This window comes from Pleurodeles waltl, chromosome 11 (assembly GCF_031143425.1).
Source record: "Pleurodeles waltl isolate 20211129_DDA chromosome 11, aPleWal1.hap1.20221129, whole genome shotgun sequence".
Taxonomy (NCBI): Eukaryota; Metazoa; Chordata; class Amphibia; order Caudata; family Salamandridae; genus Pleurodeles; species Pleurodeles waltl.
This window is the reverse complement of record NC_090450.1, coordinates 48,800,684-48,823,747: the sequence shown is the minus strand read 5'-3', so window position 1 is coordinate 48,823,747 and position 23,064 is coordinate 48,800,684. Positions and strand designations below refer to the sequence as shown.

Here is a 23,064-nt window from a genome sequence, read left to right as displayed (position 1 = left end):
GCGGGCGCTAGGCCTACCTACACAAGTGAGGTATCATTTTTATTGGGAGACTTAGGGGAACATAGATTAGCAAAACAAGTGTTATTGCCTCTTGTCTTTCTCTACATTTATTCCTTCCAAATATAAGAGAGTGTGTAAAAAAGACATCTATTTGAGAAATGCCCTGTAATTCACATGCTAGTTTGGTCACCCCGGAATTCAGAGATGTGCAAATAATTACTGCTCCTCAACACCTTATCTTGTGCCCATTTTGGAAATACAAAGGTTTTCTTGATAGCTATTTTTCACTCTTTATATTTCAGCAAATGAATTGCTGTATACCCGGTATAGAATGAAAACGCACTGCAGGGTGCAGCTCAGTTATTGGCTCTGGGTACCTAGGGTTCTTGATGAACCTACAAGCCCTATACATTCCCGCAACCAGAGGAGTCCACCAGATGTTACGGTATATTGCTTTCGAAAATCTGACATTGCAGGAAAAAGTTACAGAGTAAAACGTAGAGAAAAATTGCTGTTTTTTTCACCTCAATTTCAATATTGTTCTTTTTCAGTTGTTATTTTCTGTAGGAAACCCTTGTAGGATCTACACAAATGACCCCTTGCTGAATTCAGAATTACGTCTACCTTTCAGAAATGTTTAGGTTTCTGGGATCCAGCATTGGTTTCACGCCCATTTCTGTCACTGACTGGAAGGAGGCTGAAAGCACAAAAAATTGGAAAAATGGGGTATGTCCTAGTAAAATGCCAAATTTATGTTGAAAAATTGGGTTTTCTGGTTCAAGTCTGCCTGTTCCTGAAAGCAGGGGAGCTGGTGATTTTAGCACCACAAACCCTTTGTTGATGCCATTTTCAGGGAAAAAAACACAAGCCTTCTTCTGCAGCCACTTTTTCCCATTTGTTTGAAAGAAACAACATTTTCACTGTATTTTGGCTAATTTCTTGGCCTCCTTCAGGGGAACCCACAAAGTCTGGGTACCTCTAGAATCCCTAGGATGTTGGAAAAAAGGATGCAAATTTGGCTTGGCTAGCTTATGTGGACAAAAAGTTATGAGGGCCTAAGCGCAAACTGCCCCAAATAGCCAAAAAAAGGCCTGGCACAGGAGGGGGAAAAGGCCTGGCAGCGAAGGGGTTAAACAAGGCTGGGGAAATAAGAGTTTGGTGGGACATTCTGTTCAACTTACATTACTGAGCAGATATTGATTAGAAATAACTTATGGTTTTAAAATGTTAAAAGCACTTGCTGCAGAGTTCCTTGTGTTTCAATAGTTTTCAGTCAATATTTAATTGTCAAGATAACTCTAGTGATTAATGTTTCTGCGGGAGAGGAATAAGTGCTCTCTAGTGGCTGTTCTGTCTCATCAAAAAGTAGCCCAGGAAGTTAATATGCCTGCTGAAAGGAGTGTGTACCATGCAGAGCACAAACATATATTGTATGTGACTATCTCAGTGGCTCACTGTTTTTGTCACAGAGATCCTTTTGGTATTTGCATTTCATGAGTTACAAACCTAATGTAGTCCTGTGATCTATAAGTTATTATCAAAGAGATGCATACAAACTGCAAGGCACAGGGCTGTCACCAGTCTTTTATTATTCAAAGGTTGCTAAAAAGGGTTAGCTTGGGTAGACATGTTTTCTTATTATTATTGAAGCCAACCAAACTGCTGTGGTACATTTTAAATCCAGAATTTGTGCTTCTCCAGGCCAAACACTCTTAAAATTTACTGTCTACTAGTATGGATGACATGTAATTCCTACACCTTGAAATCCTCATTGTCTATTTTAAACTTTTCTATAGACTAATTTACATAGGTATGATTCCTTCCTCTATAAAGTGTGTGCATTATGTAAAGTGCTCTGACACCTCACACTGGCATGAGAAGCACTATAAAACAAATGAAATGCCTATGAGAGAAGTACTGTGGGAATATAAGAGGCATTGTTGGAAAGGTAGTAGTGACGGAACTAGTAGAGAAGGAGGTCATTTGTAAGGGTGCCATAAGGTTCTAGCTGCAGGCACCACCAACGCTAATCGCGGCACTGCTGTTAATTCTGGTGCACCCAATCCATGCAGCATCTTGGGCTTGGTAATGTGGCCCACATCATTCTCAAGGGATATTTTAAGCCCTAGTACAGAAAATACAGGGGCATATTTACAAGCTCTTAGCACCACTGAAGCATCACTTTTTGTGATGTTCCAGTGGCGCCGTACCCTGCACCATACTTACAAGCTGGCGTTCAGCCACTTTTTGTGGCTTGATGCCGCCTTGCAAATATGGGCCACCGACATACTTTTCTGCGGCAAAGGGCCGTTCAGTGGGTGTTGCTGTGGGTGGACCCATGCAACACCCACTACTTTTTGACACTGCCACAGATTTTAAATGTGAGGGAGCGCCGGAAACTAAAGCCACGCCATGGGTGGCGTTTCTGTGGCGCAACGAGGAGAAACACCTTAATTTCTTCTTGTCTTTGCTTTATGTGTGCTGCATTCTGCAGCACACATAGAAAGAGCAAAAGTCAATTAATGATTGTCTATGTGCAGGAAGGTGTCTCTTCCTGAACATAAACAGTCCTTAAATAATGCACTATTGTGCAAGGGTGCCTGTGTTGGCAGAAGGCAGACAAACCTAGCGTCAGTGCTATGGGAAACACAGGGATTTGCAGTATTTTTGTAAACATGGCGCATCCCTGTGTTTGTGAAGTGACGCAGTATGGCGCTGCCAATTGTGGTGCAGAGGCTCACTGCACCACTTTCTTGTAAATATGCACCACAGTTCTTTGGCCTGGTCCTTCAAATACCAAGCCTTGGCTTTGTGGCACTTCTTCGCCTCCCATGCAGTGCAAGCTTCCTTCATAGTGCATTCGCCTTATCAATATCCTCCAGCAAAATATCTCAACAGACATCTGCAATCAGGTTGTGGAGAGTTTTGAGTTTGACAGAATATTTCCACGTATATTCAAACCCTCATTTTTGAGCTTTCATCTGCCCATCCAGGTCTATTATCTATTTTGGCAGAACAGGTATGGGGCATGCAGACAGTGCACTGCTGTAGAGAGGAAGAGGACCATTGTGGTAGCACATTGCTATTTACGTCTGTTGGTTATTGCACACAGCTGTGCAGCACATTGTGAATGTATCTTTGCAAAAAATGCAAAGGACCCAAAAAGGTTCATACACATTAAAAAACGTAGAAAAGAACAATGAGGCAGCATTTCAAAACAAGCATTTACAATGCAACGGGTCTCGCGTTTGCTCATGTTAGAGCTGATCGCGTTGTAAACTCCTAACCCGACTTTTCACCTATCGGGCAAAAGTGCATTTATGTACATAACCCGAAAAAGTGAAATTAACTATGTAAAGCGCTCGACTTCTGCCAAGCAAGATTGCGCTCGTAAATTAGAGAAAAAGAAGTCCACGAGCCCGATGGAAAACAGCGAGCCTCGCCTGTTTTCTGTACTTGGTCACTGCGCTCGAGGATGGCTAGCCACCGGAAAAGGCATGACGTATGCGTGCCTTCGACTAATGAAAGCAAGCAGATTTTATTAGGCAAGCCCAGGAACCAATAAAAGACACTGACGTGAAGTTGACAGGGCTCCGAGCCCTTTTCTAAATACTAAAGCGTCTCGCTGCGATACGCATGCGCGAGCGCATGCAACGCAGGCTCGACCCTAACAATCATGTGCTCCATTCACCTTGTATGAGCCCTTGATGAAACTTACTCCTCCATCAAATTAATCCCACTGCTCTGCTGCATCTGACTATCCAGCTGCACCATTTTATATAGTGCATGTCCAGAAGCATCAGTACTGGGCTCCTTGATTAGTGTTTTTTTTGTAATATATTTGTTTTTGAGCAGACACACAAGGTTAAAACATTATATAGAAAAAAAGGAAGCCAATACAATACATGATAGAAAATATTAGACATACAATTGTTCATCGCTTAACTGAACTAGAAATCAAGGATGGGAAAAATTCCCAATCGAATGATCAAGAGGCAAATGCTTATATCCAATGCAGCATCGGATATTAAATACCAAGAGTCTACTAAAGTGCGAATGTGCTATACAATCCCAAATAAAACCCATTAAGCTAGAACTGAAGGTTTGTGCAAAGTTTGCATTGGAAACATCAAGAGATAAATGCATAGATCTAATGCAGCATCGGATATTAAATAGCAAGAATCTAATAAGGTGCAAACGTGCTATACGATCCCAAATAAAACACATTAAACATAAAATATTAATCTCCAGACTGAGTTGAAAATAAACTGTTGTGCAAAGTTTGCAATAACAAATATGTAAATCCAATGAGGTATCAAGCATCAAATGTCAGAAATATAGTAAAGTGCAGGTGTTCTATGGAATGCCAAATATAAACAATTAATCATATATCATTAATACAATTTAATGTAATAAAAATGAAATATCAGAAGTATACAAAGACAACACCAACAAAAAGACAGCAAGGAGCCTAAAATTCGAAAGAAAGCCCAATTCATACACATACCTAGTGCCATTAAAAAAAAGTGAATGTAGCACCTATATGGAATAGTCAAACATCTGAAATATCCTGGTGTTACCAGGGCCTAAGTCTTATATATAAAAGGGCTTTCAGTTGAAATGTATTATGCAAAACAGGATCAAGAACAGGGCTGTTCATCCATTCCCACTAGTATTACTAAGGAGAAACAGACCCCACGTTTTGGATTAAATCAAGATAATAATGCCAAGAGGCATTGAATTTCGTTAAGCCTCCTACCCGTTTTGCATAGGCCTCCTCAAACTTCTTTGTTCTAGGCATTTTTTTCAACCAGTCGTGATATGAATGATGGAACCCTATTAGTTCACAGCATTGAAGTATCAGGGAACGGGCTAAGGAAAATGCAATTAACAAGAATATTTGCCCTGACCCTGTTTGGTAAACCCAAACAGTACCAGTGAAGGTTCCAAGTGTATTCTGACACCGAGGTACCCAACTCATGGCATAGAAAAGCTGCTGTCAAAAGTGCGCTAGCATATGACAAGAATAAAAAATATGAAACCAAGCACCCCCGACCTGCTGCGTACACCAGAAGCAGCAATCCTCAACTGAGGGGGACATTCTATGAAGGGCTGCTAGAGTGTAATAGGCTATCCATCGGGGTAAGAACAACATCCTTTTAAAATCTGCCACCTTTAAAGCCTTATGGCCAACTAGCGGTAAAGTCTGCCAATCATCCTCCAAAAGGCGGCACTGTGTAGTCAGATGCTGCTGCCCCCCTTTGTTCCTGGTAATGGGACCTAAAAAAATGGACAATCTGTTGATAGCCTCAAAATATGCTTACAACGATTGCCACACCGGGCACAGATCTCCTGGCACGTAATACATTTACAATGTAGAAGGAAGTGCCCCACCTCCTTGAATCTCCCACCTATTGAGTTGACCCTTGATTTTATGGAGCATCAAGACATAATTTAATTGAAACCCAGTATCATATTGGGATTTGGGAATGAGCTTGCGGCTGCAAAGAGTCAGGGAGACTGGTAGCTAAAATATCAAAAAGAAGCAGCTCAATGTTCTTTTGATTGATTGTATAGCCCCCTATGCTTTTGAACTGGTCAAACTCATCGAAGACCTTCTGGATATTCTTACCAGGCTTCAGATCAAGAATGACATCATCCGCAAACCATACCTACAACGGGAGCCTCAATAGCCTGATTGGCCCTAATCCTGATCGCAAGAGGCTCTATAAATTAAGGTACATAAAATAGGGGAGCGAGGGCACCCCTTCTGGGTCCCTCTATTGATAGCTACTGATCCCACAAAATGGGGCAAAATATCTTGACTTGAGTCCTTTGATATAAATTTGTAAGCAAGTCAATAAACTGAGCAGGAAATCCAAATTTCTTTAAGCTTAAGCTGTGTCTCAGATAACCAGATTGAATGCTTTCTCAGCACCAACCTAATAACTGCTTCACTAGTCTGGTTAGCTGAGAAATAGTCCAGTGCCTTTAGTAAGAAGCCAGTATTTGTGGCCATCAACCAGCCAGCCACAAAGTCACTCTGGTCTCTTTAAATTAGAGCCTGAGCAAGAGGGATAGTGTGAATGGCCCATATTTCCATTAAAATTTGGTAATCATTGACCAGTAAACTAATGAGCCAATATGAATTAACACCCCTAGGATTTGTGCCTTTCTTTAGAAACCTAAATATTGTGGACTCCTTAAAAACCTCACTCTGTCACAAAAGTGAACAAATCAGTCAGAAAAAGAAGAAGATCAATAGCAAACGTTTTATAAAATTCGCCCAGAAAGCCATCATTACTAGAAGCCTTCCCACTTAGCAAAGTGGCTAGAGCTTTGTGTACCTCTGCCGCAGCTACAGTAGAAATAAACTTTTCAGCCAAAGGATTTGGCAAGTACAGTAATCTCATAGATTGAAAGTATTGAGATATGCTAGAATGTGATTTCCCAGAGCTATTTTTGTATGGAGCTTTATAGTGCTGTAAAAAAACTTGGGAGACCTTAGCCTTTTCCAAGACTATTTACCCTGGTGCTGGACTCTGTCATTCCATTACAAATGTGGTTTCCTGCCTCACCTATGTGGACCAGGCCAAAACTTTCCCAATCTGTTGGCTCTCTTGATGCAATCACTGGTGGTATGCCCAAGAGCTATTAATTTCCTCCAAAATAAAAAAAAAAAGCGCTCAGCTTTTGCTTGACCTTTTCAAGATAATTTTATGTAGGGGGAGAAGGTGCTCCCCAATGCCTATTCATAGTTTGGAGGGCTAAAACTACTGGCAATTTCAGCTGAGTTATTTGCTCCCTGTGCTCTTTGTGTTACTGACCCTCATAAGCAATAATCCGACCTCTTGCTGCAGCCTTGAAGACTTCCCAAAAGGAGAACATTGAGAGCAAACCGCTATTTAACAAAAAATTATCTTGAATAAATTGCCTCATTTCATTGAGACCATCCTGATCCGATAGAAGTGTCTGGTCCAGCTGTCATTTGGGCCTTAACCCTTCAGTGTCTCCAGCTTGACCGTGATGGAAAACAACAGATGATCGGAAAGAGAATTTGCCTAAATAGCAAAATCCGTCCTCTTAATAAAATGGGAAACTAAAAGAAAATTAATACAGGAAGCAGTGTGGTATCACTGTGAAAAGCATGTATTTTGATAAATGCCTGGATGAATCAATCAATCAATCAGTTTTTGTAAAGTGCAACTACTTACTCTTGAGGGTCTCAAGGCGCTGGTCACAGCTCCATGGATCATCTAATGAAAAATCGTGCTTCAACATGTCCAAGACCATTTCACTATTGGGCTTAAGTTGTTTTTTTTCATTTTATTCGACATATCCAACTCTAGCTCCTGGGTATAGTTAAAACCACCTCCTACAATTAAAGGCCAAACTGCCCCATAGCAATTTTATCAATCTGCAGCAGAGAAGCTCTTGTGTCAAAAACTGGGGTATAGTAGTTCTGCAGATTTAATAGAGTACCATCTACAGCAACCGTCAGCCAGAGCCATCTGCCCTGTAGAGCTCTGATTACATCACTAACCAGCCAATCGAGCCCCCAAACAAAATCACCACCCTCCTTACTGCGAGACCAGCTGAGGCAAAATAAGCTTGAGAATACTGCTTGGAATGTGGATATTTGGAAACTTGTTATTAAGCTGGGTGTCAAGTAAAAATAGTACTTCCAGGGAAATAGAACCCAAACATCTAATCAGCCCCCCATATTTCCATCTATTTAACATGCTGTTACATATCACAATATAAATCTGATTTTACATCCCATTACAAACATACCTCTTGTTGGTTAGTGATGCCCCTGCATCACTCCACTCCCAAGAATATCTCTTGCTGACTGACGGCTTCTGTGTATTGCTTTACCCCCCAAAAAAATGAAATCCTCCTTCAAGTCCACTCACTTTAATTATACATGAAGCCCACCTCCCTTTAACACCTTCCCAGAACCCCCAAATTGCCCGTGAAACAAAGGGAAAAAAGCAGTACCGAAAAAAACCCTAGCAGAATAAATATTATCCACAATACACCCCCGACTAAGTGAATAACTACACTGGGTGCCATGGCTCTGCACCCTGTCTCATCCATGAGCCCGCCCCCACCATGCCTCCATTAAAATAAATATTGCAACTGAAACGGTTGAATTGCTAAGTACATTTCTAAGTGTGAGTGGGGCTAAACAGCCATGATGAGGAGTAGCAACCAAAGCACCTTAATCCATCCATGAATCACCCCATATAAAAAACAATCACTGAAGGGTATGGCCAGAATAAAGGCCAGCCCCGCCCAACACAATCCTCCAGTATTCTAGGGCAAAACAGTGCCCCCTTCAAAACGGAAGTCCAAATCAATACATTCTAAATTATATCATTTACATACAAGACTGATCAGAGATCTGGTGCAAACACTCCTGTGCCTCTGACACATTAGTAAGCAGATGTAACTGTCCCTTTACCAGAACCTTCAGTTTAAATTGTTGTGCAATTGATGCTTATATACCCTGTGCTTTGAATAAATGCAACATTTTCTCAAAGTCCTTCTGATGACAAGCAGTTGAGTCAGTTATATCTTAAAAGAAACAACATTGGAGTATTTCCGGCGTAGAGAACTGCTTTTGCTCCATTGCCTTAGCTAGCACTTGTTCTTTCACACCGTAATTCTAAATATTTACCAGGATCTTGTATGGAAATTTTGAGCTGCGAGAGCATTGGGCTGGAACACATGATCTCTAGTGATTGGTAAATCACTAAAATGTTCTGGAAATACCTGCGTTTTGATAAAAGTGTTGACCCCTTGGATAACCTGATGGCCTTCCCATCCCTCTGGAACACCCACTTTGTGCAGATTAGCGCATTAATTTTCAAGTTACTCTACCTTTGCCTAGAGTGAAAACTTTTGTTTGTGGAACTGGCTGACTTCTTTTTGCAATGAAGAAACTTGATCTTCCAATTGCGATATTCTGGCCTCTGCCTCGTTCATCCTCTGAGGGATTTGGGCCATAGTTTCTTCAGCTTTAGAAAGTCTGGCATGAAAGCTGCTATTTCTGTGGCCTGTGACATCCTGAGTTCGCTTATCTCGTCCAAGATTAAGTTGAGCATAATTTTAGCATCCCATTGCATGGTGACTGTCTTAACACAGGAATCTTGTTGTTGCTCCTCCTGCTGCGGGTCTGCTAAAGAACTTGAGGGTGCTTCTGGCTTGACCGTCAGCTACTCACTTGCAGTAAAGAAAGGCTCTGAAGCACGAGAAACTGAAGCCTGAGGACCAGAAGAAGACACTTGCAAAGAATCGACACTTAAGCTAGGTATAAAAGCTGTTATTGCCAAGGTTAACTGTGGGGTTAATGACTGCAAAGCCTCCAAAACACCAGAGACTGTTTTACCCTTAGAAAACAAAGGATACTCCTTAGCTTTACCATGATTTGATTTCGGCTCCGGACCAACCACATCAGAAGATGACCCAACAGTTTCACTGGTCTCGTTGGTGAAATCAAAAGATTCTGCTGACCAACTGGACTGCAATCAGTCCACTGGAGAACCCCCAGCCAGTCAACAACTGCAGTCTCATTACCCGCATCAGAATGGCCTGAGATCTGCAGAATGTCCTCTAGGCTCAGGGAGTTGGCTGCCATCCTGAATTCCTTACACAAGTGGGAGCAGCAATTCACCCATGCCCCTGCTTGCCCTGCACTTTTCTTAACTCTTTGTGCGAGAGCTGAAGCGCCCAGGTTACCAGCTGCTCCAGCTGACTTAAGTTGTTGCCTCATAAATTTAACATACGATGTGAACACATCTAGTATTGAATCAACAGCATGGGTCCTAGGAGACTGTTAAGAATTCTCCAGCCTTCATAGTGAAGGACCGAACCAGTGACCCTCAACCGTGTAGTGAATCTACGACTCAATAGATCTAGAAACGAGCACCCAGAACACTTACCCCCTACTTCCCAGTAAGAAACCTGATGGTCCACTCATCCACCCATCTTATGGCAAGGACCACAGAGACCGGTGTTTGCGGTGTTTTCTCATCACATGCAGTGAAAGTGCGGGCTTTCATCTCCCCGAAGCTTAAAGTCTGCCACCAGATTACCAACTAGGTGCCATCAGCGCCTTGCCCAGCATGATATCCTGCTGGCAGTTTAAAGCAGTCTTGGTCATTATGACTGCAGCTCCGGGCTCCTCTGACACCACTACCATACTCAGTTAAATGCTTTTTAAGGAATCTGTGGTGCTAGGATAAGATACTGACGCTGACATGGAGCTCCTTATTCTTTTGACCTGCTTCTACAGTGTCCTGACCTGGAAGTGAAAGCGGCATGAAGAAGGGAGGACCAAAAAGTGCTCAGCAGCGAATCATGTGGGATCTGCCAGCTGCCTAATGTATGTCTTCTTAGACTTTGTTATGCAAAGCTTGCTGCTTTGTGTGCTACATACTAATAGACAAATTACACTGTGGCTGGAGAAAACCTCATACTTACCAGTCTCTACCATGTTAAAAATGAACCCACCATATTACATTATATGCTAAATTAGTTACCATTTGTGTCTGCATATTGGCCGTATAAGTACTGATTCAACAATGCCTACATTGTGCTTCTTGTATATGTGTTATCTGTATGTAAATGTCTTGCTATTTAATGCTGAGCTTATGATTAAAATGTAATATGTGAATCATGTAATACAATATTTTCATCAAATATTTCATTTAAAGTAATAATTGTAGCTTGTCTATATTAAAAACTGTAAGAAATATTTTCTCATAAAACCCATGTTCCTCCTGGTAACCAGAAACAGATTAATGTTTTTGTGGTTTTAAATAGTATTGAAATAATTATGTATACTATTTTATCATTTTATTAACAGGTACTGAAAGGTGCAGCTACATGTTTCTATGCTTTTATTGGATTTGATATTATTGCAACCACTGGGGAGGAAGCAAAAAGTCCAAATACGTCAATTCCATATGCTATAACTGCTTCCCTTATCACATGTCTAACAGCTTATGTCTCAGTAAGTACTCAGTTTCATGTTCCATTATATAATTCTTTTGCTCTCTATAGCTCTTTAACTAATGCAAAACATACTAGGTTTGTAAAATGTTTTTGTTATGATGTTAATGTTTTATTACCTCCTGCTAAGTACTTGGAAAAGAAAAAGTGCTGTCCATACATTTGGGTATTATCTGTTTATCCAAAGAATGATTTTCAATTGTAAATTCTTTAAAATTCAGCCAACTCTCAAATGTAAAGCTTTTCACAACCCACAATTTCTGTTCATTTGAATTAAAAATGACTGTTTAATTGATTGATTACTCATGTCATTGGTTAACAAATTCTTTACTTTGCATTCTGACACCAATAGATTTTTATAGAAGCATGACAGGTTCATATATGGACCTGTGCAGCACCTAAAATTGTGGAGAAACACATCTAGGAGTAACAGAGCCAAACTAATTTTCCAATTAAAAGGTTGAGAGCTAAAATAATTTTCCTGGTTAAAGTTTGGGAGCCTAATGCCTTCAAGAGAAAAAGGACCAAAGAGGTATAGATTACAGTGTGTTTTGAAAACTCAAGAAAACCCTGGAAAAGAATGAAAGGAATGACTCTGAAAATGTCAGGGCAAAGGAGTGACTGGAATTACTGGCAAGCACTAAGCTGTAGTTTCAAGCTTTGAGCACCAACACTGCAGAGTGTAAACAAAAAATTCCATAGCAAAGAAAAGGCACCTTAAGTTAGTACAATTCATTGCTGTAATGTCTGTTTTGAAATGGCTTTCTGAAAAACATGGCCTTTAGAATGTGACTTCCCCTGAGAAAGAAACAGGTAAGTAGCAACAATGAGATAAAGACAATACCCATTTGATTGGGGTGTTATGAAATTCCACTACCACCAATGTATGCATTTTAAGCATCATCATGAAATGTAGGAGACAGAGTGACAGAGGCACACACGTATCAGAAAAACCTGGGGTTCTGTGAATGAAATGTTGCAAACAATGGGCTAGGCATTCATATTGCAAGGCACACCATTATTTTCAAATTTAGTTTAAAAACTCCTATCATTCACCAAAATGTGATAGCAGAGGTTTCAAGAATGATCATTTATATGTTTGCTCTTTTGGTTGGTATGGAGCACTTAGAAAGTGTTTCCAAAAACATGACCAGCTCGAATAACCTCAAAGTTCATTAATGTATTCTAGATGCAGAGCCACTAGAACTGAGTGGTCATGGGTTGGCCCATTGACAACATTGGCCAGAAAGTAAAATGAAGGACCAATATGCCCTGCAAATAAACTACAGCAAACACATTTTATGGAAAACAAAGTATCTAAATATTTTCTATTGGTAGCACATGCTGCTCAGGACATAAACAAATTGTGTATTAATGAAAGTACCTTATCAATCGAAAGAACAGTAGGCAACTTTAAAAATAAAGTAAAACACTTTAGAGATCAAATTACTGTATCAAAAGGTGTGTGACCAAAATATCAATAAAAATATATATCATGGGTCTCAAACATTGTGGCCAGAATATTGTGTTGTCAAAAATGTTGTGGGACTAAGTAGTGATATTAATTCTAATATTGATATCATTAAACATGTGAGTAAAGGTTGTTAATTTAGCAGATTTCTGTTTGGTTTGTAGTGGGATAGGATGGGAAGTGTTTTATAATATATTAATCATTATTTTCTTAATAATGACTTTGTATTTAATTATTAATTGATCATTAATTGATTAATTTATCATTTTAAATCATTGTTAATTGGTAGAGTAGTTTCATTAGTGTGTTTGTTAATTTTATATTGATGGTATTACGATGAATAAGTATTTTGTTGAAGAATATTAATATGTTTTAATTTTTTTTTTTCTTATTAGTTTCAATTATTGGTCTTCATAATTTACAATAGTAGGGTTGGGAGTGTATTAGTTCATTCTTTAGAAAAATTAAAATATTTTTTATTTGTAATATGAAATTTTTATGTTTCAATTTAATTTTATATGTTATATATTTAATGATTTACTTAATTATTTTAATATGTTAATATATTTAAAATGTTTATTTTTGTCTGTATTTAATTGTTTCTTTAAAAAAATACAACCTTTGATTATGTTGGATTTCGAACAGTAAATATGATTGCTCAAAAGTCCAACACATTCCCTAGTGCTGTTCAGATCGGGGTGTTAATAGTAAATATGACCCCCTCCCCTCAAAAATAATTCCAACACTTTCCCTAATTGTGCTTACGTTTGAGTGAGAGTAATACATCTGACCCCTCCAAAGTCCAACACTCCCCTTTATTACTGAGAGTGAAGTCGGAATAGTAAATCTGATTTGTTCAAAGTTCAACACATTTCCTAATTTTGCTAAGATTGGCATGGAAGTCAACACTTTCAATACTGTAGCTAAAATTAATGTGTGAATAGTAAATCTGACCCATTGAAAGTCCAACATTTTCCTTACTGTTGTCCAGATTTCATTGTGAATACTAAATCTGAGCTATCCAAAGTCCAACTCTTCCTTCCTGTTGCTGTGATAGGAATAGGAATAGCAAATATGGCCCCTCCAAAGTCGAACAGTTTCCCTACATTTGCTAATGTATTAGTTGGAATAGTAAATCTGACCCTTGTAAAGTCAATATGTTTTATTTTTTTAAATATGTGTTACCAATATTTAAAATTGACTCATTTGTAATGATTTATTTTTGGTTTAATTTTTGGAGCGTTCTGTTGTAATATATTTTGCGGTTTGCTTTGGTTACGTATATGTCTATTATTTTTTTTCTTATTGTAATTAATATTATGTTATGTAGGTTATTTTCATTGTGTTATGTAGATTATTTTTTATTAATTTGCATTTATTGCTTGAATGGTAATCCACTCTTTAAAAAGTGTTTTGTTTCATTGTATATTTATTTTATACTAATATATATCTATTTATTTGTCATAATATTGATATGTAAAACTTTAAAGCTTAATTACATAAATATATTGATAAATATAGTAAAGTCAGTAAACTAACCAGTTTTTGATGATATTTTGGTCTACAATATTTTTGAGAGTGTATTTGTGTAAATTACAAATAAACTATGCCATCCCAATATTAGGTCGCTGTATATATTTTTTTCGGCATTTAGTAAATTGCAGTATTTTTGTTGCCAACATAATGTTATACAACCCTATCCAAAAAGAGTAGACGTATGATTCTTCCACCCTCTCTCACACATGGCAGGCATATTAATGTGAGGATGTGTACTTTGTGTGTGCTGGGTGATATGTTTTTCTAAGCCAGTTCTTTGGATTTCTGATCTCTGCTTGACAAACAAAGTGTAGTGCAACTACACAACAGTAACAATGATGCTCCTTTGTATTTGGAATATAGGATCTTATAATTTTATTACAGTACTTCCTAGAGTTATATTTTAGAATGTTCACTTTTTGGAAGTACAGAATAATAGGAGAAATAAGGAGGTCTCTGCTCAGTCATTGTTCTTCCAATGGAAGTCTATTCCTTGGCATTTTTATTTGATTTCACAAAGCACGTGATGAGCCATCTCTTCCATCAAGATTTTGGTCTTGAGCATCTTTGTCACTTTTGTCTGTTGTCTCTACACCTCCTTCTGTTGTCTTATCAGCACTGCGAACAATCCAGTAGTTAGAGTAAAAAATAGTACAAACAAATAAAAAGTTTGGTAACTCAGATGATAGAAGGTGTGAGGATAGAGTGCATTTATTGCAGGTGGGTTCAATATGTTTTCGAATTTGTGTTTATAAGGATGTGCATTTTAAGAATGTTGGAGATATCCTGGAAATACTCATCAATGAGCAATCACTGGGAGCAAAGTGATGAGGAATACTGAACGTGATACACAGAGGAAGAGACTGTGCTGAATTAGTGCCCCATACACAGATGTTGCGATTATGCATATGGCAGAAAGGTCACCTTGTTATGGTTTGGATATTTGACCATCAGCCTGAATTAAATGGAAAGTCAATTCAGGTAGCAAAGGCAAAGTTGAGTTATCATCAATTAAATAATCAGAAATTTCTTATAGCTATATTTGTCAATGAGCTTTAGACAGCCATATCTTATTTCTGTAACACTTGAAGACATACCCAGGAATAGAGTGAACTGGAGCCACTTATTGTACTGTGGCTTATTAATCTTTTTATTATTTTCCATAGCACACACAAGAAACATGGGATGACAGATCACTCTATGTGTTAAAATATAATATAGATTTTAAGGATATGTAAGGAAAAAAGTCAGACTTAAGTCACTTCATGAGCATATTGGCTTATATGAGTATTAAAGCATTAAATCCTTTGGAAAATCATGTCTGATGTTATCAGCTGTAACTCTGCTGGGGTAAAGTTCTAAATTACGAAGGTTGAGCATGAGTGCTATGTTTTTGTATTTAAGGGTCTAAATGCATAGAATCTCTGTACCACACTAGGCTTCATTACCCAAGGATGGTAAGCTTATTGGATAGGATTGCTGTGGGGATACATTGTTGTCAATTTCATTGATTACCTAGACAGTTTCCAAGATAAATCTCATATCACAGGAAGATGTTGGAGGCAATCCGTATGGTAAAGATGTAATCAAGGGTCTGTGTGCCAGTAAACATTTATCCAGATGCATGGAGGACTGTACAGTTGGGTGCTTGTTGAAAATTTGGTAGGCCAATAAGAAGAGTGTAAAACATTGGAGTATTAGTTAACAGGGGTAACTACCCACCTCAAGTAATAATCACAGTTCTTGTCAGGGTGATCCACGAAAGTCAATAAATAAACCTACCCTCAACACTTGGTAGCTATGGCAGACAGCAGACAGGCTTAACTTTGAGACAATATGTAAATTATTTATTCAGTACCAATACAGCAATAAAGTCTAAACAGAACATAAGACAAATTCCAAGGCAATTTAGAAAAATAGAGAATATTTTAATAAATGAAATGATACCATAACAACTCAAATCCAAAAAGGAAACCGGAGATATGATTTTTTACTTTTGAATGAAAAATAGCATTAAGTGCCAACAATGCTCATCTGACTGCAGTTTACCAGTACCTAGGCATGAGTTAAAGCCAGCCGTGATAGTGTGCAGGTGAGATACCACTTCTTTGTCTGTCCTAGGCGCAAGAGGGAGAGCAAGCATTCTCCTCCAGGGCTCTTTTCAGGTCTCAAACTGTAGGTTCAGCACTCTTCTGATCTTCCAGGTTCCAGTAGTGTTCTGAGGAGGGTACTGGGGATGCCACATTTATGCGTAGCACCATCTTGTGAGTATGGGTGACTCCTGTCTCCTCCTTACCCAAACGGGTAAAAGATCCCAGGGGTAATCTGCTTTTTGCAGCGTTTCCTATGTGCGCGAAAGCAAACAACCCCACAGTGCCCCTCTCTGCCTAAATCCAAGATGGTGAAACTCTTCTCCCCTTGTGCAGAGTCTGTATGCCCGCCCCAGAGGTGTGGCCAGTGAAAAGAGCAACCCTTCTTCAGTGGTCAGTTCTGGACACAGCTCCCACCCCATTGTTATTGAAACCTGGCTGACTCAGAGAACAAAGGAAGGGCCTGGGCAGGTGCCATCACAAACATCTGAGCTTTGACCTGCACATTAGCTACACATGCCACTACAAAAATAGGTTTTTGAGCTGTTCACTGTAAAGACATGTTTAACAATACATTTCTACATGTCCTACTTTTAAATACCATGCACCCCGCATTATGAGCAGCAGGCCTACTTAGGGGTGACATATTTTAATTTAAAAGTAAGGTTTAGATATGTCAAAAGGGTTTATTTGTACAGGTCAAATTGCATTTTAAAACTGCTTTACTCAGGCTACATTGGTTGGCCTGAGGTAATGTTTTAGACTGTCATTGTGGTGGATGGCACAATTGGTGCTGCAGTCCACTAGCAACATTTAACTCATAGGCCCTCAGTACACTTTGTACCACATGCAAGGGACTCATAGGTAAGTTAAATATTCCATTTGGGAGTATATCAATTTCTTCATGTTGAAAAGAGGACCACTAAAAAAGAAGGCAGATTTCCCAAAAAGAGCTTTCTGTGGTCCTGTCCACACCCTAGACCACCATCCTGATGTCAGTTTTAAGTGATGAGTATTTTGAGGGATGTTAGGAGAAGATAATGAAATTGTGCATTGCATTGGCATGATTTGTCACATGGAGATGAAAATTCTTTGTTTGACTCTTCTTGATACATAGGAATTTCACACTGTTAATAACAGTGAAACTTGTGCTGATTCAACAACAACCGAATTTAGATGATTCATATCTTTGAAGAAATAAACAAATTCACTTTTCTGGCAGTTCCTTCTGTGCTATCCAACTATGTAACTTTTCCACGGTCATTTAGAGTTGTTTTATGAACCAAGGGCAATACCTTCAGTTTTAGAAGCATGTCACCAGAATATTGGTGGTACAATGTCACCATGACAATCAACAATTTGCCCAACCATACCAAATAAATGTAAAAGGTAGAACAGATTATTAGTTAAGATGTAATACTAAGAGCCCATGTTGAAATGGCAAGGAGAAAGAGGGAGAGTCATTTATTTGTACTTGTTTGGAGTGGCTATACAGATATCTACAGAACCAATTGAGAACTTGGTCATCAGTGCCTAATTAAGACTTCTTAATGCTAAGGGGAATATTATGGCCTACAGTATACACACCCACAGAAATATCAAGACAAATAAGAAGGCATGATTCCCCTTTTTCCAAACATAGAGGGCATCATTTATGGACCAAAACAGTATGTATTGCACCCTAGCCATTACTCAAAAAGGTAATCATCAAGTGGATCATTGTTCCTGATAGAGTTGCTGAATTGTGGCTGCCACTCTGCTCTCTGTGGTTGTGGGGTGAAAAGAAAGATTATTTAAACGTTTTAGGTGTTTAGGTGTTACAGGTTAGCATTGTTGTTTTTTTAAGAGGAGGTAATAAGAGCAACTGTTCAGATAATTTGGGGACTCAGCCTGGGGAGATGAGCTTCTCCCAAGTTTGGGCCACAAATGGGCAATGTGATGGGCAATATATTTATAAAGAGGGTCTGAGACAGGATGGTATCAAACAAAGTCAAGAATCATCAACAGAAAGATACTTTTCTAGTGGTGGCAGAAGAATGGGTATGGTGCATGGAAGGGGGTGGCACAATGGGAATCAAGGAACAGATTTTCTGTTTTCCACTTATCCCCAAAGAAGTCAGCAAACGTCTTTCAGTTGAGAGTATGAGAAGGTCTAGTCCAATAAAATAAAATGAATTGAGTCAGCTAGGTAGTTCTGTAGGTGGTCCTCAACCACCCTTCAATACTGAAGGAGACTAAGCAGTAAAGAGGTCCCCAATTGTGTGACAGTGGATTCTATTTTGATATTCATTACATTGTTGAAGACATAGATTGTTGTATACAGTGGAAGGTAAAGAGATATTATTAATATATGTGAAAGGAAGGTGTGTTAAGTCATTGGGAATGTGGTAATTTAGGTATTTAAATCCACCTGAGCCCTGGTGAGAGAAAGAGGGACAATCATACTTAATGTGAGTATTTTCTCTTGAAGACAGTGAAAGTGAGTCCTCCCTCAGGTAGAGTAGTGGGAACAGAGGCTTTATCGTATCAGGTGATAAAATTAAGCAGTGTTTGAAAAGCATTGAGATGCCCTGCTATGTTATCTATGAAAGAATGAACTTTGAAGGAAAGCTGCTTTACAATTAGTAGATGTGCATTCAGTTGGTTTGAAAGGTTTGAGATGTTGTGTTTATGTAAGACATAGTGATGGTATGTTAGGATATAAATCTGATGGATAGTATTGAAGTCCTTGGTAGGTGGTGATAGTCATTGATTAAGGGTAATAGGTGAAAAAGTGGCAGCTCTTTGGTAGATGAATATGGTGTCTCGTGTAATCTTGGGAGGCAAAGGTCTGAAGAAAAAGCAGGGTAGAGAATTAATGATTAACTGATGTAAGGACCTTCAATGTGGCTACTCCTAGTATTCCCTCCACTAGAGAGAGCTAACGTAATCAGAAGGATCAGGGCTATCTGTGTGATTACAACCAGTCAAGTGGAGGCAAAATTTAAATTGGATGAAGAGGGTGGAGTAATAAAGGGAGATGATAATTTTGATGGTAAGGGGCAAGTGAAGTGGTTCTAGATTTCTGGTGCCTTTGCTTGTGAGGACTACTAAATCCATCACCAGGATATTTTTATTGCTAGCTTAGGCCATGACATTTCCCTGATGATGGTAAGGTCAGCTTTGAAGGAGAGGGAAGCAGAGAGTGTTGCATTTGAATATTTTAACTCTGTGGAATACAGTGAGACTTCCTTTGAGGGTTTGTATCCTTGCCTATAAGCCATAAGGTAAGAAGGACCTGCAATGGTATTGGTCTGTAACTATCAACCAAGGGTTATTTTTTAGAACAAAGTGTTTATAGTTTTTGGTAGCATTTCAGAATTCCATTTTGAGGTAAATGAAGGCGAATCTGCCATATTTATGAATCAAGCCATCCTGAAATAAGCTCGTTGAGACTGACATCCTCGGTGCTGAAGGGAGTAAGCAAGAGAGAAGAGCACAATAAGGGAAAACCCTTGAAGAACCATTTAGACTCAAAATTTAGGCTTCATTTGGTGTGCTTCCTACATTCCATATTGCCAACAAAAAAATGTTGTTGTGCATGATGAGGTCATCAATGAAGTAACAGACTTCTGGTCTGATTGGATTTTGAAGTGGGCTATTGAAAGTGAATATTTTTTGGGTCTGGGAGAAAAAGGGAAATAAGGGGTAGTGGGGTTATGATCAGCCTTCACATTTTACCTCCATGTGATCATTTAGCCCAGGATGGCGCCCCAACTATTGTGTGAAACATGGATCAGAGGGGGGAAATTGGAGATGTACACTGACTGAAACATTTCAGTTCCCGTGACATTGAGTTGAAAGAAATTGGTTAGATGCAAATGTCATCTGTATATATAGTAGAATTGTAGAATATATAGTTGATGTGGATGCATCTTGAGGTTCCATCCAAATGGATAGTTTGTTCATTTAGCAACTGTATTAAAGTAAATGATAAAAAACTTCAGGCTAATGACAATTTTGACTAGCGCTCAGTTGTGAACTTCTATATTCTTGCCATGGTTCATTGCTCGAAAAAAAGGTCACAATTCAGGGCTGCTGATTAAGAAAATAGTGTGGGAATCCTATGGGTTGGAGCAGGGACTAAAACTGTATTTGCCAAATTATTAACAGCTATGTAAGAAAAAGGTAACGAAATAACAACCAACCATCTCAGTATATTTAAAGAGGGGAGGGCTTCTGAGGCGTAGGTTCAATTAGTATATAAACATGGTCTTGATATACCTATAACGGACAGTATAGTGTCCTAAAATTTCCTATAGCCCATGCTAGTTCACTTAACAAACCCAAGATGGCCCCAAAAAAATATCTATTTGAGAAAATGATGGTGTTAATGGCTGCTGTTGTCAGGCACATTGGTCTATTGTGTTTTTTTCACAGGCAGTCATCAAAGAATTTGACTCTACTTGAAAGTGGTATGTGCTGTAATTAGATGTATGATGTGTTGAACGTAGGCTTAAGGGACTTCTTGCAGTGACTTTTTTGGTAGTTTTGATTCCCCTACAAACCCTTTATATTCCCCTACTTCTAGGAACTTGTATACTCACATAGTAACGTCAAGTGGATTAATTGGTCTAGGCATTCCATCAGATATTTCAAATTTAATTGTATTGCACTAATGTTTTACTTTGAACCTCCAACTTGTAGAATAAACCTGAACTGTTGCCCCACGCTAATGTTAAGTCAGACAGGCATGACTTAGGAAGCATCTTCTGCTGTTTCATATCAGGCTAATCTAATTCTTCCTTGTTGCTGCTGCATAGGAATTTAGACTCCGACATAACCTAGTATCTTCGGAGAAGGCACTTTTCTAACTTCAGTTAGCAATGTTTTTTGTCAACACATTTCACATTAAAGAAATAGAATATTTCCTCTTGGTAATTTAAAAATATTTATGAAAATGCAGATCCATGTATTTTGAAGTTCCACTTGAAAGCCTTTGTCTGTCTAAAATTGCCCCTTTGTTAAGACCACCTATTTGGATCCCTATAGGTTTTTGATCCATGGACAATATTTATTGTCACAAGAGTGATTATGAGATAATATGCCTTTTCTCTTCTGTGCTACTTAAAGAAAGATATCATTTTTTATTGTAATCATTTAGTCTCTCATACTTGCACATTTCTCAAAGTTGTTTTACATGATGTGTTTTTCACAGTTGATGTTAGTAATTTACTCTACAGATGCTCTAGTCAACACAGTTATTGTCAATATCAACTTTTCTGTTTTGTACGCCAAAGCATTTCTTAACACTGGCATTTTTAAATTTTATAGAAAATGGTACTGTTATTATTACGTCATTATTTTGATCACATTTTCTCTTGCCAAGATGAATGTATTTGTATTCAAAATTGCTTCCCCATTTATAACCTTTTTTGTCATTGATTTTGCTAGGTGAGTGTTATCCTAACATTGATGGTGCCATACAAGGAGATTGATATGGAAACCCCTTTAATGGAGATGTTTGTACTTCACGGATTCTATTCTGCTAAGTACATTGTGGCAATAGGAGCTATAGCAGGATTGACCGTCAGCTTGCTGGGCTCCCTTTTCCCAATGCCAAGAATTATATATGCAATGTCTGGAGATGGACTCCTTTTTAGGTTAGTAAAACAAACTGTCATTTTCTTTTTTCTCATCTTAATAACTTTTGGTATTGCTGGGACATCTAGTTAACGAGAAAAAAAATGGGACCTCACAGTATGCAGTAGGTTTGTATTCCTTACATACTTCTACAGGCAAATCTTCTAAAATATGAGAGACTCTGACAATAGTCACCCTCCTCTTGCCCATGGCTCCATAACTCTTTACAAGTTGGTGACAATGGAGCATCAGCCATCCTAGCTCATCCTCCACCTCTTTGCAGATGCAGAGCAACCATTGGGTGAACCTTATAATTCAAGTCCTTATGGCTTGACATCTTTTGATATCACACGGCAAACATGATGATGCGTTGGCCACTGGTTTTACTAAACAGTCCTTGGCAAGATATATATATTAATATTTTCCATGTACCAAGAGAAAACTCCCAGTGCATCTTGGATATTGACTTTACCCAAAACAAATTTGGGGTTGACTTTACAGAATGTAAAAAATGCCAAAACATTAGGGTCAAACTGATTTACCATTACCACGCACCTAATTGAAAGTTGTTGAACAAATTAGCAGTATCCAGAGGAGTGACAATCTAGATAAAAATCTGCCAGTGGAATTAAAGATACTGTTACTTATGAGCATTGACTTGTGACTTGCCTCTAAATTACACAATTTCCCTATAAAACTAGATGATTTCCTGTTACCACACAATTCTAAATCAGGTCAACAAATGTTTACTTTTCCTTTACACAAATGAATGTGCTTTTTGAAGCTTGTTCGAAATCGTCATCTTGTGATGTATGCCATGTTGCTCAATACTTGAGGGGATGTATTTTGCGATATGTCTCAAAAACAAGTCGAAAGATATTTAAAGGAGATTTGTAGATTCCATTAAAAGTGCAGTGGCTTTACCTGAGTTCTCGAGTTCAACAATTCACTCACAAAGTTTGATTTGAATTCAATCTTTGCCTCATTCTACTAAAATAATTCAAAATTGCTCAGAGAGTTTGGCCATAAAATTAAGATCCCCCTCCAGGTTTGCTGAATATTGTCCAACAATTAAATATTAGCTAGTTACGTGATAAGTATATAAGAGATTAAGGAGCTGATTGATAATTTTGAGTCTGGAGGTTTCGCCACCAGGGCAACAGTGTAATTTTGCCTTGACTGCACTTCTACCTGCCAAATTATGAAATGACCACCTAGCTGGCGGTTATTTTTTAAATCATTGGAAGAAACCACCATAACTGCGGTTCCTATTAGTGCTTTTTGCAGTTTGACGTACAGCTCCATCAAGTATGACAGAGCCTTGCG

General features: G+C 38.6%; 1 protein-coding gene across 2 annotated transcripts in view; it reads left to right on the top strand.

The window, feature by feature from the left end:
* Positions 1–23,064, top strand: part of SLC7A14 (solute carrier family 7 member 14) — a 251,765-nt gene that overhangs the window by 215,375 nt on the left and 13,326 nt on the right. For both annotated transcript variants that reach the window (XM_069213022.1, XM_069213023.1), the window contains 2 exons: positions 10,874–11,020; positions 21,550–21,758. In XM_069213022.1, the coding sequence (XP_069069123.1) occupies positions 10,874–11,020; positions 21,550–21,758 (356 nt within the window). The remainder of the gene's footprint in view (positions 1–10,873; positions 11,021–21,549; positions 21,759–23,064) is intronic.